Below are 19,929 nucleotides of genomic sequence, written 5' to 3' on the forward strand. Positions count from 1 at the left end.
CCCGGCAGTTTTAGGACATCGCACAAGAGGAGTTCACAGATTTGTCAACACAGAAAACATTTCATCATTGGATAGGTTTTGTTTAGTTTATTGAAAGTGTTTTTTATGTCAGCTGAATGGGCGGAACGCTTTTCAGAGAAGAAGGAAAGGTAAAAAAGTTTTTTTTTTGCACAATTCACACACAGCGGTAGCCTAATTTAGGAAAAAAATATCCGAATGCTCCACGTGAAATCTCGTTCTTCCGATCTTTTACCATTGTGTCAATTCTCAATTGATTTAGATTAATAAGCGCGAGGGAGTGAGAGAGAGCAAGACAGTTTGAAGACGCGCGCGCGACCGGGCCTCTCTCTCTGCTCGTTCTTTCAGTAATATGCGATTTTCCTCAGACATACGTTTTTCTCCCACACAAAAACAGAATTTTATTCCAAATATGTAAAATTCCGCGTTGACACTAGATTCCGCGTTAATTTGCCAATTCCGCGATTCCGTCCGCGATTCCGTGATCGCGGAAATTATAGGGCCCTAAAATAGTTTGTGTGTGGGCACTGTAGTTTTTTGTATGAGGCTACAGACTAGCTACTGAAGATTTAGGCCTAAATAATTGATCTCCCGGTAATATAGTGTCCTACTCTGCCCCTCCTCATGATGATGTATTTGCAAATGCTGTGTCACTCGCACGAGTGCGCCCAAATATTTTTTCACGTTCGCACGCTGAAATATTTACTCGCATGTGCGAGTGAAATGGGCGCACTGTAGAGCCCTGATTATGCATGCCAGATTAGTAGTTGGTGATGTCACTTTGTGAAGAAACACTACAGGCCTAATGACTGAGCACGTAATATGCATTGCGCATGATGTCACCATTTTAACAAATTAGCATTTTTGTATTACACGGAGGCGATAACGGTATCGTTTTCAAAACATACTTAAAAAAACGTTTTCATAAGTTTGCATTTTCAGGCCCACAAAATGCTGTTTTTGTGCAAAATTCATAAAAAAAATTAAATAAAACAAATCCTCGTTTTTAGTTGAAAACTGTGTCATGCAAACGGCTCTCAGTTTAGTTCATGTTCTTTCCTAGTGATCTGAATCAGGTGTGATAATTAAAGAAGTGCAGAGTTGGGCAAGTTACTTCCAAAATGTAATACATTATATATTACTAGTTACTGTCATTTGAAAGTAATTAGTTGCATTACAATATTACTGTCTCTGAATTGTAATGCGTTATACTACTTTTGCGTTACTTTTGAGTTGACTAGATATTCTAAAAGGCTAAAATGTAGTTTATTGCTGCACATTATACATCCAATGGGTGATGTGGTATAACACAATGACTGTGTAGGAAGGCTCATGGCGCAATAAAATAAGTAACAATCACTGTCAGAATCTCAAAAGTAGACAAACGATCAAAGTCTGGTAAATTATGGCAGAGATACCAAACACACCTAGAGCCCACTATAATGCAATCTATAGCCTAATGACATGGCTAGATGCACAACCTCTTTTTCTTTTATTTTTGTTTCTATTCTTTTATTTTATTTTAGTTCAGGTTTACAACACAAACCTGGCACACATTGGGTGGACACTAGTCTCTTCACTTCAGCAGACAGAGATAAACTTAATTTATGTTGCTTTGTCTTGCCCGCGCTCTTGTCCGCTGCATCTCTCTTGTTTAGCTTAGTGTTTGCATGGCACCGGTCCAGGTGTTTCTTCAATTTACTCAATTTACAATTTGCTATTTCTCACTGTAGAGAGTTCCATCTGTGTCGCACATAGAGTTGGTACTCAACCAGAATAATACTTTTACTGCCGCCGTTCCCATGGCGGTAAAATTGGGGTTGTGTATTTGCTGCCTTTTACCGCTAAGTGTCACTATAATCACAGACTTTGAAAAGTGTCAGTTTATTCTCTCTATTACGTAATCTGCCAGCTGGCCTGGTAGCAAATAAATTCAAGTGAAACATTTTAGTTAAAAAACTTCTTAATCACAATACTGAAATTAAAGTACAAATTTAGAACTGAAACAAACGTAGGCTTCTATTATTGCATCAAATTTATGCAAAGTAGGCTAAACGTTAACATTGTGTGCCCAGTTTTTCTATAAAGGCTATTCATCTCAGGTTATGTGTCTATATAATAGGTACTATACTTTGTGTTATTTTAATTTGTTAGTACATTTATTAACTGAAACAACAGTGAAATAAATTAAACAAAATAATCGTGTCAAGACTTGCTAACCGATATTAGTCGGTAGCAGTTGTGTTTTAGCATTCTTTATTATTTTAAGAATTAAATAGGCTTACAGTAGGTTGTTATGGTTAGCATTTTTTTTAATACGCTCCGCATCGGCTGCCTGCATTCCGAGGAGATCTTGTTTTTGGTGTTGGAAGGATCCACCGCAGACATCATCCTGGGACGCCCGTGGATGCTCCAACACGAACCTCGGATAAACTGGATTACTGGTGAGATTCTCCAGTGGGGTACCTCCTGTCATCAGACCTGTTTAACCCCCGTGATCAAGGTTCCTCATCCTTCCTTTCATTCCAGTTCTACCACTTCGTCTATCGCCGTCAATTCCACTACCATCGAGAGTCCAGAGTCTGACAAGAAGATGGAGATTCCTCCAGAGTACCGGGCATTCCAGGATGTGTTCAGCAAGCGGTTGGCAACGCAATTACCACCTCATCGGCCATGGGACTGTGCCATCGACCTGCTACCTGGGGCGACTCTACCCAAAGGTCGAGTCTATCCCCTGTCCATCCAGGAGCAGAAGGCCATGGAGGAGTATATCAAGGAGGCACTTCGCCAGGATTTCATCCGCCCTTCAACGTCCCCTGCCGCTTCCAGTTTATTTTTTGTGGCGAAGAAGGACGGAGGCTTGCGGCCCTGCATCGACTACCGGACTCTCAATTCACAGACCATCAAGCACAGTTATCCCCTTCCTCTGGTCCCCTCAGCCCTGGAACAACTACGTGGTGCCTGTATATTCTCCAAGCTAGACCTACGAAGTGCCTACAATTTAATTTGCATCCGTAAGGGTGCCCTATGGACTGTCCAATGCTCCTTCAGTCTTCCAAGGTTACATGAACGAAATACTCCGAGACTTCCTCCAACAGTTTGTCATTGTCTATATCGACGATATCCTGATATTCTCCAAGAACCACACCGAACATCGGCACCACGTGAAACAGGTTCCCCAGCGCCTCAGGGAACAACATCTCTATCTGAAGCTAGAGAAATGTGAGCTCCACATTTCTACAGTTCACTTTCTCGGGTACATCATTGACCAACGAGGCATCCAGATGGACCAGAGGAAGGTGGACACAATCCGGACCTGGCCTCAACCAACAACCATCAAAGACCATTATTTGTTTACATCTGCCTTGTCTGCCTTTCTATGGATGTGATAGTTACATCAATAAGGCTTTGCATGAGCATAAGATGTTAAGCTTTCAGACGATAGCTGTGTGGTCAACACTACAACATGTGCCTCACAGGGCTTCAAGCATTCCGAGTTTGAAACTCAGCTCTATGAACAGTTTCCATGATTTTGTCTCTAGTTTAATATTTGGCAAAAATAAAAAATAAATGTGCATTTATTGATTCAAAAGACTTTTCGGAGCTTTGTAATTCATTGTCTGTCATTTTTATTAACAGGTATTTAGACGATAACATTGTAGCCTACTGTTAACCGATGTTGGCCGACAGCAAGTTTTACCGTTCTTGATGCTTAAATAGGTAACAGTTCATTAAAGTCAAGCAATTTGTTTAATTATTAATGGCACATTACAACATAAATTTGCTACATTCCAGTAGAGCCACTGTTTCGCTGCACAGACGACAAAACCCGAAGGTGCTGTTGAAGGACGATTATCAGCCGATCGCATCAGAAAATCACAATGGCCTGAATACGATGAAGCTTGTCTTTAATCTGCTAAATTATTGTTTTGTGAATCATTCACGAAATTGAGATGAATGACAGTGTTTCCTTTTAAAAGCTACACTCAATGCTGCGCTTGATTTAAGCGCTATGGGAATGCTTTTTTGCATGACCAGTTGTGAATATATGTGTGCAACACGTCAATAGAATTGACTTTGAGCTTTTATAGCCTCGGAGAGTGATGCCATTGGAATGCGCGCATGTCAGAGGCTATAATTAGATGTGCCACAGGTGCATCGGCAGGTCTTTTGTCTTCAGACATACTGTGATGTGTGTGTGCTTCTCAAGCTCTCAAAAACTCTCTATTTCCTCTGATAGGAGTAAGTTTTTGCTAGACAGTGTGCAGAAAAATATCTCTCTTTTCCTCTACACTCTGACAAGTGAAAGAAAAAGAAACAAAAAGAAAATGAGTGATTTACAAAACAAACGGTGTGTGCCTCCGTGTTCACGTCCTATGGCTGAATCAGACATACACCAATGCTGTTTTTGTTTGTTTGGGGAAAGAGCATGCTGCCCTTGCGTTTGAGCATGGTGATTGCGAGCACAGTGGGATGTTCTGGCCTGTCATCCAGACCGTGTTTGCTTGTCTGATTGATATTTGGCTGTATTTATTGATGAGGAATTAAATGATAATATGAGAAATCAGCTACTTGTATTAATATATTGTCTGGCTGTTCTTTGGCCACATTTAATTCTGAGGAATTAAATGTTGACAATGGACTTTGAGCGCACTGCCTCCGAGCACTTCTCTCATTATGATAAAGCGTTTGAGAGGTTACTCGAGGTGGTGACTCGTGCAGTGGCTAGATTACAGCTAGACTGCCCTCCTTGAGGATCTCCATGACGTTAACTCGTTCATGGGGAAAACCTTATTCTTTGTGCATGTTTTTTTCCCTTCAGCGTCAACTTATTAGACTATCGTGGGTGCAGGGGCGTGTGGTTATTCGATGATGCGCCAGTCTGAAGAGATGCTTGTGGGCTATCTCTTCTCTGGGGCTAATCGTCATTTAAGGAGTCAGCACTCCCCACCAAGCCGTGTATAATAAAATCCACGCTGGTGGGGGTCAGACTGGTGCTGCTCTGCACACTATGGCAGTGTTGCAGGCGTACCCAGCTGATCTGGTTTAAAAAAATAACAAAATGGGGGCTCAAAAGCAGAGTGTGGTGAGTTACGCTCCCCCTCGTAAAGACTGGGGACTGGCTCATCGCGCACAGCAGCCTCATAATAGACCAAAGACAAAAAAAAGTTTGTTTTTTTTTTGTCCCAGGTCTATGGGGGTGTGCCCCTTAGAATGTAAAATACAAATACAAATGGGGCATGTAAAATACATCAATCAGCTCCTTCCTGACACCCTCACAAAACCACTGTAACATCCCCACCACCCCGCGGTTTCCAGCAAAATGTTGAATGTTCTGTTGTTTCCTGTTATCGCCCAGGACACAGAACATTTAACATTCCCCCAACAGGAAGTATCAAAATTGGCACCCCTTTAAAGAGACTTTGGTAGCATGAAAGCTACTGCTGGATATCTCTCTTTGCGTCCTAAAGACAGAAAAAAGGAGGAATACATTGCCCTCCTCCTTTTAACGGAGTGGATCCCACTACCGTGAAACAGGAGTAGGCGCATCTGCTGTCACAAAAGAAGAAAGAAATGGGGAACTGCGTCCGTTTTTAGATCTTTGAGGCTTGAACCGTTCCGTCAGAACACTCAAGTTCAAGATTCTAACTATCAAGAAGATCGTGTTGCAAATTCAACATGGCGATTGGTTCTTCACGATCGATCTTAAAGACACATATTTTCACATAGAACTGTTGCCACAACACAGGAAGTTCCTGAGGTTTGCTTTTGGATGTGAAGCTTACCAATATCGTGTCCATCCATTCGACCTAGCCATGTTACATAGACGATTTGCTGATACTGGCCCAGTCTCAAGAGCTTGCACTTTGACATCGAGATCAATCCCCGCTCATCTTCTCTCTCTGGGGCTGAGATGCAACGCCAAAAATATTGTTCTCTCTCCTGCCCAGAGGGTAACGTGCTTGGGGGTTAAATGGGACTCTGTCACCATCGGGGGCACATCTGTCTCCCTCTCGTATAAAGACCATTTTAAACACCCTAAGGAACATCTGGCTAGGTAAGGACATTACATAGGTCTCATGGCAGCTGCGTCCACAGTGATCCCTCTGGGCCTTTTGCACATGAGACCATTTCAAGTTGTGGTCCAAAACACTGGGAACTTCATCTATACAATCCCTAAAGATAAATAAGGGCAAGGGCTTCGTGTCCTTTCTAAAAATCCATGTTTATGGTAAGTCATGCGCTGAATGCTTTGTGCACTTTCTAAAATCCATGTTTATTGTAAGGGTTACTCGCCGCGGCTTCATTCCCTTTCTACGTGGTTCAGAACCCGTTTCCTTGCCTTGGGTCCCACTCTAGGTGTGTCTTGCTGTCGCAGAATGCTAATGAAAGATGCCTCCCTGTCGGGCCTGGGTAGCGGTATCTGGGGAGGCATCATCTTGATTGGCACATCAATTGCCTTGAATGAATGGCTGTATTTTTGGCCCTGAAATACTTCCTCCAGCAGTTAAGGGGCTATCATGTCCTAGCGCAGGTGGACAATACTATGGTAGTCGCCTACAAAAATCGTCAGGTGGAATGTGTTTGCGCCTTCTAACAGGCGAGTGCAGCAGGCTCTGCTTTAGGGTCAGGACAAGTTCCTGTCCCTTAGGACAATTTACACCCTTAGGAGTCCTGGCCAAGGTTTGTCATCAAGTGTCCTTGCCTCTTACTGATAGCTCTTTGTTGGCTGAACAGAGTTTGGTTCTCGGAAATACTATCTCTCCTCAACGGCTCGCACTGGGCGATACCGAACAGCAGGGATCATCAGTCTCAAACGCAGGGGACAATATCCCCAGCCTGAGTTGTGGAACCTTCATGCTTGGCCCCGAATGGTACCAACTAAGGGACACTGTTTTTTTTTTAGTTCATATCATAGAGACCATTCTCAGTGCTAGGGCTCCCTCTACCAGAGGAAGTTATGCCAATAAATTGGGTGTCTTTGAAAGGTGCACTGCACGTAATGCAGATTCAGTTAACTGCCAGATTGCTTCAGGTCTGGACTTCCTGCAGAAAAAATTATCAGCAGGCACATGCCCCGCCACTCTCAGGATTTATGTGGCTGCTTTGTCGGCTTGCCACGCCTTGATTGACGGGGTGTCACTTGAGAAACATCCTCTGCTCGCCCGCTTCGTTTGTGGAGCCAGGCAGCTGAGGCCTCCCGTTAAAACCAAGATCCCTTTATGGGACTTAGCTATAGTCCTGGAGGGTCTGGTTGAGACCCCCTTGGAACCTCTAGGGTCAGCGTCTGAAAAATTTCTGACTTTTAAGATGGTTTTCTCATGGCTACCACTTCTTTAAAAATAATCTTGCATCCTCATCCTGACTGCCTGCCTAAGGTCCCTTTCTCGACCGTATATCCGGTCACTCTTGAGGCCTTCTGCCCAGGAGAGACTCAGTCCGTGCTCTTCAGTCCTACGTCCACCGCACTAGCCAGTGGCGTAAGTCAGAGCAACTATTTGTTTGTCATGGTGGCCGTAACAGGGGAAGCCGCCACAAAACTGACAATTTCACATTGGGTGAGGGATGCAATTAGGCATCAGGCATTAGGGGTTCATTCTACTTGGGGGGTCACTTCTTCCCAAGCCTTGGCGGGGTGTGCCCCCCGAAGCATGTTTGTGATGCGGCAGGCTGGTCCTCTCCGCACACATTCATAAGATTTATAGTTTGGATGTTCATGCCACTCTGGGCTCTCACGTCCTTGAAATGACATCACAAGCTCATGTCTGAGACCTTCTTTGCGTTCTTGTGAGCACACACTACAAAACCGTAAGGGGTCCAGACATCCACAGTGCGGGGGCGTGGGTATTCACGTTCCCATAGCGCTTAAATCAAGTGCAGCATTGAGTGTAGCTTTTTAAAGGGAACATCTCGGGTTACTTGACTGTAACTGTGTTCCCTGAAAAAGCGGAAACGAGATGCTGCACTTTATTGCCGCACTATGGATGTCTCAGGACTGCTCTTCAGACAAAATTATACCTGCCAATGCACCTGTGGCACACCTAATTATAGCCTATGATGTGCGCGCATTCTAATGACGTCACTGTCCGAGGCTATAAAAGCTCAAAGTCAGTTCTATTGACGTGTTGCACACATATATTCACAGCTGCTCATGCACAAAAGCGTTCCATAGCACTTAAATCAAGCACAGCATCTCGTTCCCGCTTTTTCAGGGAACAGGGTTACAGTCAAGTAACCCGAGACGATATCCATAGCAAAGAAAGAATGAAATTTTCAAAACAGATCCATAGGCCTACATTAACTTAGAAAAAGACTCTTAACATTGTGTTGACTTGGCTACAAAAATAATAGACTAACTAAATAGTATTAATAATACTATTATTAAAAACCAATGAAATTATAACCCCATAATACATTTCAGGTTTAAATAAAAAGTTGGGACAGTTTGTTTATTTATTTAAAACGAAGTAATAAATATTATATATATTATATATTATTTCCATGTTTTGAATGAATGTATTAATGATATATAACATAACTATATTTCATGTATAATAATGATCTTATAAAATTGTATTGCTAACACTTATGGCATAAACTTTTAATTGGGTTGATATAATCCCTCTATATTTGTGACAATATCTTGCAATTTTGCTTGAGTCACACACAGACACAACATTCAGCATGCAGACCACAACAATGGTAACAAGTTTTTTTTATTTTTTTTTATTTAATTAATTAGACCATTACAATTTTATTTGCTCTATCTTGTAAGTATAACCCCAATAACAATAGCAAATAAAATTGTAATTGTAAAATAAAGCCATTAAAGGACAAGTTCGGTATTTTACACTTAAAGCCCTGTTTACAGATCGTTTCTGATGAAATAGAACGGTTAAGATTAAAATTTGGACACATGCTGCTGTCCCGAGAATTTTAGGTTTCTTCGCTTCTCCCCCCCCCCCACCTCCACAATGACTGCATAGGTGCACTGGAACAATCCTTCCTAAAATGCATTACACTTTCATTTACAAAGACGTGAAACTCACCGAGTGGTCAGGGGTGTTCACTGGTATGCTCACACAAAAATCGGTGCAAAAGATGCTTTCCAACAGGTGTTTTACCATTCGTTGTAAAACTGTGGACCTATTTTTCCAAACGCCTCACACCCGTACATTCTTCCGTTGAGAGCTTGAATAATAGACACTCCAGTCCAGTTTTCGGCGGCGGAGTAATACCGTACTCACAGCACATCAAAAACAAGTCAATGGAGTTGGACAAAAACTACGATAAAACCTGTAAAACCCAAATTTTAATCTTAACCGTTCTATTTCATCAGAAACGATCTGTAAACAGGGCTTTAAGTGTAAAATACCGAACTTGTCCTTTAAATCAAGTATATACCCACCGCCCCCGAAGACGTCCTTCACTCCGCACACCAGCATCTACTTCCGCAAACACCCGCTGCTTCGTCAGCTGCCTCTGCGAGTCCCATGGCCCGACCAGCGACATTCTCCGGAGAGGCGGAGGACTGCAGCGTTTTTTTTGCTTCAGGTATCGCTATATTTTCAAATGCAGGCACATCAATTCTCCAATGATTCAGCCCGAGTGGCTTTTGTTATCTCCCTGCTGTCCGGCCGAGCTCTCCAGTGGGCTCAATCTCTTTGGAACTCGAATGTTCAAGTGGTTAAATCTCTGTCAAGCTTCATTCAACATTTCAAGGAAGTTTTCGGCCAGACAGTTTCAGATCTCACCATTCACGATCAACTCTACAACCTTTGTCAAGGAAATTCTTCAGTGAGTACATGCGCTCTTCAGTTTCGCACCCTGGCGGCATCTAGTGGCTGGAATGAGATCGCCCTGATTACTGCTTTTCGACATGGTCTCAACCCTAATATCCGTCAGCTGGTGGTCGTATATGACGATTCCATGGGAATCGAGAGCCTCATTCAGAAAACCATTTGAGTATCTCAACGCTTGTCTGCCTGTGATATCCCTGCAACCGCTGTAAGTCCTCCGCCCTCGGCTCCATCTGTCGCTCCTCTAGCACCCGAGCCTATGCAGATTGACTCCACTCATCTTTCTCCTACGGAGCGTCAGCGCAGAATTCAACTCAACCTCTGTCTTTATTGTGGGGGTGATAAACATCTCATCAGCAACTGCCCAGTTGGACCACAGCGCCCGGCGGTAAGTTCCATTCATATTCCTCCTAAGATTGAAACCTTGAATCGCACTACTGTTCATTTGTTAACCTCTCGTGTCTGTGTCTCAGCGCAAGCTCTCCTCGACTCCGGCTCAGCAGGGAACTTCATTTCAACTCGGCTCCTTTAAAAATTGAACGTCTCTCCTCGACTCCGGCTCAGCAGGGAACTTCATTTCAACTCAGCTCCTTTAAAAATTGAATGTCCGTAAGCGCCGGAGTCATCAAGATCTCAGAGTCCAAACCATCCAGGGAAAACCGCTGGGCCGAGGTCGAATTCGTCATTTCACCCCCACACTGACGCTCCGCATAGGCTGCTTACACTCAGAGAACATCTCTTTCATGGTGCTGGAGGAGTCCACTGCTGAGCTCATCCTGGGACGCCCTTGGATGGTACAACATCAACCCACAATCGACTGGAAATCCGGGGAGGTCCTTCGCTGGGGGGAGAACTGTTCTCATGCCTGTCTAGCTCCGGTTAAGAAGATCCAGAGAATTCCCTCTTCTTCTCCTTCTTCTTCATCTTCAGTGGGAAGACCCAAGATTCACGTTTGCTCCACTTCCATTGAGAGTCCAGAAGTCCAGCACCAGGTGGAGATTCCTGCAGAGTACAGGGCGTTCCAGGATGTGTTCAGCAAGCAGTTGGCGATCAAGCTACCACCTCACCGGCCATGGGACTGCGCCATCGACCTGCTACCTGGAGCCACTCTACCTAAAGGCCACGTTTATCCTCTGTCCATCCCGGAGCAGAAGGCCATGGAGGAGTATGTGGAGGAAGCTCTTCAGCAGCAGTTCATTCGTCCATCTACGTCCCCTGCCGCTTCCAGCTTCTTTTTCGTGGCTAAGAAGGACGGAGGCTTGAGGCCGTGCTTAGACTATCGACATCTTAACTCTCAAACTGTAAAGTTTAGTTATCCCCATCCTCTGGTCCCAGCAGCTCTGGAGCAGCTGTGTGGGGTCCGCATCTTTTCCAAGTTGGATCTACGCAGTGCGTATAACTTGATTCGTATTCGTCGGGGTGATGAATAGAAGACAGCATTCGTCACGCCCTCAGGTCACTATGAGTATAGGGTCATGCCCTTCGGATTATCCAACGCTCCAGCAGTCTTCCAGGGTTACATGAATGAAGTCTTCCGGGAGTATCTCAACAGATTTGTGGTTGTCTATATAGACGACATTCTCATCTACTCCTCTCTCAGAACATAAGCGCCACGTCACTCTAGTTCTGGAGAAACTGAGAGCTCATAAGTTGTACCTGAAACTGGAGAAATGTGAGTTTCACACCACCACTGTGCAATTCCTGGGCTACATCATAGACCAACATGGAGTCCAGATGGACCAGAGGAAGGTGGAAACTATCCGGAACTGCCCCCTGCCCTCAACTGTGAAGGATCTTCAGCGATTCCTCGGGTTCGCCAACTTTTATAGAAGATTCATTAATAACTACAGTCTCATCAGTGCTCCTCTGACCTCATCTCTAAAGGGCCGGCCCAAGTCTCTGTCCTTATCTCCTGAAGCCATCTTAGCCTTTCAATGTCTCAAAGAAGCCTTCCTGACCGCTCCAATCTTGGCCCATCCTAACCCTGATCTGCCTTTTGTTGTCGAGGTTGACGCGTCCTCAACAGGGGTTGGAGCGGTCCTCTCCCAGCGGCAGGGTGATCCTCCCAAACTCCATCCATGCGCCTTCTTCTCTAAGAAGCTATCCCCGGCGGAGCGGAACTATGATATCAGGAATCGGGAACTGCTCGCCATCAAGCTCGCATTAGAGGAATGGATGCATTGGCTGGAGGGAGCCAATCACCAGTTTGAGGTCATAACCGATCATCGCAAACTGGAATACCTCAGAAAGGCGAAAAGGCTAAATCCTCGTCAGGCACGATGGGCCCTCTTCTTTACCCACTTTGATTTCATCGTATCATACCGACCTGGTAGCAAGAATTGTAAAGCGTATGCTCTCTCCCGTCTTCATCATTCATCATCCGAGGATCCTCTACCTGAATCCATTCTCCCTCCAGCCATGATCGTCAGCCCGATCATCTGGGACATCGATGAGCAGATTTCCCAGGAGAACCTTCGTCATCCCGCTCCGCCGGGAGGTCCAGAGGGGCTCATCTTCGTACCTCGTCATCTTCGTGCCGCCCTTCTGGACTCCGCTCATACCGTTCCGGGCTTTGGACATCCAGGTAGCAGGCGTACCCTCTCGCTCCTCAGTCATCAGTACTGGTGGCCGTCCATCTCGCAAGATGTTTCCCGGTACGTCAGAGGATGCTCAGTCTGCGCCATAACCAACACCCCCAGAAGACTCCCAGAGGGCAAGCTCGTGCCGCTTCCCATCCCACAACGACCGTGGTCCCACATTGGAATTGATTTCATGACTGACCTTCCCAGATCCAATAACCACACCTGTATCCTCGTCGTTGTGGATCGGTTTTCTAAAGCTTGCAAGCTGATCCCTCTGCCTGGACTTCCAACCACTTTCGAGGCCGCAGAGGCCCTCTTCAACCATGTGTTCCGAAACTTCGGCATCCCCGAAGACATAGTGTCGGATAGAGGACCACAGTTCATTTCAAGGGTTTGGCAAGCATTCTTCAGACTCCTCGGGGTTACTGTTAGCCTATCTTCTGGATACCACCCTCAGACAAACGGCCAGACTGAGCGGAAGATCCAGGAGATCGGACGTTATCTGAGGACCTATTGCCACCAGTACCAGGATAGCTGGATCCGCTTCCTCCCCTGGGCAGAATACTACCCAGAACTCCCTTCGGCAATCCACCACAGGGCTCACCCCCTTTCAGTGTATCCTGGGTTATCAACCTCCACTCTTCCCCTGGTCGGGTGAGCCCTCGGAGGTTCCAGCTGTCGACTACTGGTTCCATCAGAGCGAGAGGGTATGGGACTCGGCTCACGTGCAACTCCAACAGGCAGTGCGGAGGCACAAGAACCAGGCCGATCGTCGTCGATCCGATCCTCCTCAGTACCAGCCTGGTCAAAAGGTGTGGCTTTCGACCCGGGACATTCGCCTCCGGGGGGGGGTACTGTCAGGGTTCCACCAGATTCACTCACTCCTCCCACTCGTTCACTCACTCCTCCCACTCGCTCATCATCTCCGGAGTACTAAATCATCTCATCATTCCACCACCCTTTATATTCAGCTCCTCTTCTCACATTCATTGTCTGGTCTCATCTCTACAAGACACACAGACTCTCTTACGCTACTTACCCACTACTCACCTGAGATTCATCCGCCTTCCGTCTACATCCGAAGCTCCGTCTGTCTTCCTCAGTCTTCAGCCCTCTTCCTGAGATCTTCCAGCCGCCATCTGAAACAGAGACAGGAACTTAACTAAATAATAATCAGAGTCTGAGTATCATCTGCTTGCAAACTCACCATATCTCCATCTGGTTCCGTGTTTCTGTTAATAAAGCTACATTTCACTTACCATCTGTCTGACTCCTGTTCCATCCGTGACAGTCGGTGCACAGCCATTTTCAGATCTCTCCAGAGATGTTCAATCGGGTTCAAGTCTGGGCTCTGGCTGGGCCACTCAAGGACATTCACAGAGTTGTCCAGTAGCCACTCCTTTGTTATCTTGGCTGTTTGCTTAGGGTCGTTGTCCTGTAGGATGATGAACCGTTGCCCCAGTCTGAGGTCCAAAGCGCTCTGGAGCAGGTTTTCATCAAGGATGTCTCAGTACATAGCTGCATTCATCTTTCCTTCGATCCTGAGTAGTATCCCAGGAAAAACATCTGCACAGCATGACGCTGCCACCACCATGCTTCACTGTAGGGATGGTATTGGCCAGGTGATGAGCAGTGCCTGGTTTCTTTCAGACATGACGTTTGCCATTCAGGCCAAAGAGTTAAATCTTTGTTTCATCAGACCAGAGATTTTTGTTTTTCATGGTCTGAGAGTCCTTCAGGTGCCTTTTGGCAAACTCCAGACCGTCTGTTATGTGCCTTTTACTGAGGAGTGGCTTCCGTCAGGCCACTCTACCATACAGGACAAATTGGTGGAGTGCTGCAGATATGGTTGTTCTTCTGGAGGGTTTTCCTCTCTCCACAGAGAAACGGAGCTCTGTCAGAGTAACCAAGAGGTCACCACCCTGACTAAGGCCCTTCTCCCCCGATCGCCCAGGCGGCCAGCTCTAGAAAGAGTCCTGGTGGTTCCAAACTTCTTCCATTTACGGAGGATGGAGGCCACTGTGCTCATTGGGACCTTCAATGCTGCAGACATTTTTCTGTATCCTTCCCCAGATTTGTGCCTCGATGCAATCCTGTCTCAGAGGTCTACAGACAATTCCTTGGACTTCGTGGCTTGGTTTGTGCTCTGAAATGCACTGTTAACTGTGGGAACTTATATAGACTGGTGTGTGCCTTTCCAAATCATGTCCAATCAGCTGAATTTATCACAGGTGGACTCCACTCAAGTTGTAGAAACACCTCAAGGATGATCATTGGAAACAGGATGCAACTGAGCTTATTTTTAATAAATTTGCAAAGATTTCAAACAAACTTCTTTCATGTTGTCATTATGGGGTATTGTTTGTAGAATTTTGATGAAAATAACTAATTTAATCCATTTTGGATTAAGGCTGTAACATAAAAAAATGTGGAAAAAGTGGAGCGCTGTGAATACTTTCTGGATGCACTGTATAAATAAAAAGAAATTCATTTTGTAATACTTTTCAATAAGGTCTTGTTTGTCAACTTAAGTTAACTACATTAGTTAACGTGAATGATTATTTACTAATCTTTACATATCTTTAATTTACTAATCAAACTAATCTTTGTTAATTTCAATATTTCATAAATTATTTGAAATGAAAAGTTGTATCTGTTAAAAATACTTCATACACTGTGAACTAACATGAACAAACAATGAACAATATGTTGATTAACTAACATTAAGTAAGGGATAATATCTAAGGAATAAAATCAGAATAAACCCCCGACAGGGTGATGAGGACTTTGGTCTTGGTCTTGCATCAGCCTGAAGGAGGTTTATTCTGAGATAACAACCGGCTGGATGTACATTATCCCACTTATTACACGGCTACTTGCCACATAAGTAAATAATTAGACACGAAATATTGATCTGAGTTGAAATATTTGATTAGGTCTTTAAACGCAAAGCTTCCGCGGAAGGAGCAGTTGCTAGCACGGCAAGTTCACACTAGACGATTTAAGAGATACGGTATACAGTCATGCCACTTATTACACAGCATTTCACCACATAAATAATTATAGAGATAAGAAATATTGATTTCAGATCTGACTTTATAAAGTTTGGAAGATCCAGGACATTTTTTAATATAACTCTGATTGTATTTGTCTGAAAGAAGAATGTCATATACACTTAGGGTGGCTTCAGGGTGAGTAAATCATGGGCTAATTTTCATTTTTGGGTGAACTATCCCTTTAACTGATGTTAACAAATAAGACCTTACTGAAAGATTTAACCACAAATTAAATAGAGAGCTAATTAAAAAAAAAAAAAAAAAAAAATCATTGCTAGATTGCTCTGGTGATTTGAAGTCTGAAAATTGACAATTGAATCAAGGTCGTGGTCCTGCAGGAAAAAAATCATACTCAAAATATCAAAGATCCTCTTCATTTGTTATTCTTTTCTTTTTATAAGACATTCAAATTCACATGGGGAAAATAAAAGAATCAAGCACCTAGAAACATTACTGACATTAAAGAAATGTTAGAATTTCTCTGAAAACTATCTAGAGACTTTATTTAAAGCAACATATCCACTGTATAGCTCTGTCATTTGTGGCAATGCAGGGAGCTAGAACAAATTATTTGCCTATTAAAGGCCAACTTATTTTTAACACTACTCTTCCACCTCAAATCTTCAACGTTCTACTTCAGATTTCACATACTTCAGCACAAATTATTATTTTTATTTTTATTATTATTATGATTAATAATAATAATAATAAATATAGCTGCAAGCAGCAATTATCGGGGCCAAGCAGAATCAGATGACAAGACATGCCGACATGTCTGAAAGTGTCAGACCAACTGCAACAATGAGCAATTAAAGACATTTAAAGAGTTTTTTAGGCGAAATGGCTGAAAAATCATAGAAACAATAATTAAAAATATGATTTAATGGATTATCACTTTCGACCAATAGGTGGCGCAGTTACAAAACTGATGTGATGTGGTCAGAGTGAAGTGACAATGACACATACAAAGTTTGGTGTCAATATGTCAAGGCATTGCAGAGATAAAGCCTGAATAGTCCTTTTGTTATCATGCCTCAAATTTGCTGCTGCGGTATACGAAAACGGTTTCGTCAATCGACACGAAATCCATAACTTTTAATCGGCGAGGTCTGGAGATGATACGATTCGATTTTTGTGAAAATCGGACAAACGGTCTAGGAGGAGTTCGAAAAAGTAGGCTTTAAATGAAAATCAAGATGGCGGACAGGAAGTTTGGCCAAATAAGGAAAACTTGGTATCTATGTTCTCAGCTTGACCCAAGGAATCTATTAAGACCAGTTGCATTACAATAGGCCAATTTATTCAAAAGTTATTAGCAGTTTTGGAAATTTTGTTATAACTTTTGACCGCTAGGAGGCGCTGTCTCAAAATATTATGAGTACCTTCAGGGGATGGTGCAGATGGCACATTCTGAGTTTCGTAATATTACACCAATGCATTTGTTTAGTATAGCATTTTATTTCACAAAACTGTATTGAAGTCAATGGGAATTCCATGTTTTGTTCTATTATAGCGCCACCAAGAGGCTCAGTCCCACAATTTTTTTATGTGTCCTCAGAGTGAGCCCATACATATGTGTGTCGATTTTGGTGAAAATATCTCAATTCGCTTCGGAGTTATAGACATTTATATGAAAAAACACGTAAAAAATGACTGACACATGACTTTGATTGGAATTTACTACCCCTAAACATCAATATTTTCGCATTTGGACATTGGCGTTTAGCTATCGACCTATGTTTTCAAACTTCTGACGGTGGTTTCGCCTCGATCGGACAAACGGTTTCGAAGATATAGCCAAATGTTTTTTAAGCGCTAAATCACAACGCTACAGAAACCGTATGGCAAAACCTAGCATGTTTGGTATTGTGGGACTCGGCAACGATTCAGGAGTCTAATGAGATGAGTCTCGTGAAAATAAGTCGACCACACCCAAAGTTAAAAGCATTTGGAAAAAAAATTCACCACTAGGTGGCGCTGTTTCGAAACTTCTTAGGTTCTTTCAGGACATCGTGATGATGACCAATACCAAATTTCGTAACAATCCGTTCATGCGTTCTTAAAATACAGCATTTCAGCACAAAATTCAAAATGGCCGACAGTCAAAATGGCCGATATGGTCAAATTGGATATCAGTCTACTCGGCATGTTGCCCTGAATCTAACGAGGCCAATTGTATGATTTTTGGACAAACTGTTCAGAAGTTATAAGCAAAAATAGCCATTTTTCATATATCCGGACCAGTAGGTGGCGCTGCGCCGAAACGCGGCATGTTGCCTCAGGTCATGATTGTGAGTACATGTACCAAGTTTGGTCTGAATACGATAAACCGTTGCGGAGATACAGCCTTACAACTGTTTTTGCTAATACTACGTAAAATGTATGCGTGCGTTTATTGAAAACGGTTTGACGAATCAATTTGAATTCCATAACTTTTTGTCAGCACTACCTGAAGATGATCTGGTTCAATTTTCGTGCAAATCGGACAAACCGTCTAGGACGAGTTCGAAAAAGTAGCTTTTTTTGAAAAATCAAGATGGCGGGCATATTTGTATGACAGAAAATGACGTCATAGGGTGCAATCGAACCGTCATGAGCTCAGGAATCAGATGAAAAAATAATTTTGTTGATTGGCCTTACGGTTCAAAAGTTATTAGCAAAATGTGAGTGAAACTTTGGACAGGTGGTGGCGCTAGAGGGAATGACTTAGAAACACCAAAATTGGTGTATTTAATGTTGGGACTGTCCTCTATCAGAATGTCAAACCAAAACAACTTTCCCGCAATCGGTTCTATGGGCTGCCATAGACGCCCAGTCGGAAGAAGAATAATAATAAGAACCGGAACAAACACAATAGGTGCCTCCGCACCTTCGGTGCTTGGCCCCTAATAAGAACGGGAACAGATACAATAGGTGTTTAGGTATACAATAGGTATTTTAGGACCATTGATTTAATTCTTGTTTTAACTATTTTTAAATGAGTTTTCTTTTTATTACTTATTTAATTAATGATACATTTGGCCCCATTTTGAGTCTTCAACTTCTTTGTACTAACATATAAATTAATCTTATGGTACAATGCACTTAATATATATATATATATATATATATATATATATATATATATATATATATATATATATATATATATATAAAATACCTGCATGTAATTACAGCTGTAATTATTTTCTGTAATTGCATCTAGAATTACACTGTTGACCCTTCCCTTACACCTTAACCCACTGTTAAACCTAACTACACACCGTTAAACCACCTAACCAGACCACACAACCTTATTGGTATCCCACCTTAATAGCAGCAAAAGTCGTTTGCGCTACAACAGGAGCACAATCATGATCTGTGAACCCTGAACTTAATGTAAATGTCCAATGCAGTAATGTCAAATCAGTGCAAGCATGACTGATGACGTTTTGAGTGAACTAAGATGACTATTAGTGCTTTGTTCTCCTCTGCTGTCTGCAGTATCACAGTACTGGAGGGGGAAGCCAGGGAGGTTCCTGTAATTCCCTGAAGGCTCCTCCATCACCATAGCCTGAGGTCCAATTTCTCATCTTCAGACCAACAATAGAAGAGAATTTATGCACAAGATGTTCTGTCCTGGGATCCAGAGGCCTAAGATCAGAGAGCTCCAGTAGGCTGCTCCTGACATCAAAGGGAACGGTGTGCCATTTTCTTCTACCTGTGCACCTGGAAGCCCTTCCACTGCATGGGAATACTTGATTGTTTCAGCTGCATGTTGAGTGGTCACACACTGTATGGTTATTTTGTGCTACTCATGGTGAATTGGAAAAGAAAATTTAGTGGAAAAAAAGTGGAAAAGAGTATTTTTATGTTGTTCTCAAAGTTTTGATTCCAAGTAAATGTTTTCTAAATCAGTCTCGGTATGTGTTTTTAAATGGAGTGTCAGTGTGTCACTCAATGCTCTTGAGGTCAGAATGTCAACTTCCCTTTTTAATTTATACCCTCCCACTGCGCATGAGTGTGTTTTGGTGTGGTAAAGTTCAAGATGTTCTCTGTTACTTGTTTGAAATGCTCTGTGGATTTTGTCATCAAGCGTCATGGTGGTGAATTGTTTACAGACTTTGCAAGTAAAATGTTATATCTCATGTTATTAAACATCTTTTTCTTACAAAACTAAGCTTGTTGAAATGCAGTGTTTCTGATTACTGTAATCATTGTGCAAGTATAAGGGTGTAATGGTTCAAAGTTTCTTATCTTAAGGTTTCGTGTCAAGCATTTTGGAGAAGTTGACACAGTTCTATTGATTTAGGCATCTCAAATTGTTCTTTTCATGTAATCCTTGGCTGACTCGAAAAAATATATAAATAACCATCTTAGAATGAATGTTTTTGGTGAAACCCAATGTGCCTATAGCTTTTTCTCAGTACTTTTTTTTTACACCAACAGCAAATCTTTTTTTCTTCTTGTTTTAGGATTTGTTTTAGGAACAAC

The 19,929-nt window shown here is 42.9% G+C and overlaps 1 protein-coding gene across 1 annotated transcript in view; it reads left to right on the forward strand.

The window, feature by feature from the left end:
* The window catches only part of syt9a (synaptotagmin IXa), an 89,304-nt gene extending 69,663 nt beyond the window's left edge, over nt 1-19,641 (forward strand). The window contains exon 7 of the mRNA XM_084124752.1: nt 18,940-19,641. Coding sequence (XP_083980878.1) covers nt 18,940-19,008 — 69 coding nt within the window. The 3' untranslated portion in view covers nt 19,009-19,641. The remainder of the gene's footprint in view (nt 1-18,939) is intronic.
* The last annotated feature ends 288 nt before the right edge of the window (nt 19,642-19,929 follow it).

Source organism: Abramis brama (assembly GCF_963993115.1).
Source record: "Abramis brama genome assembly, chromosome: 9".
Classification (NCBI taxonomy): Eukaryota; Metazoa; Chordata; class Actinopteri; order Cypriniformes; family Leuciscidae; genus Abramis; species Abramis brama.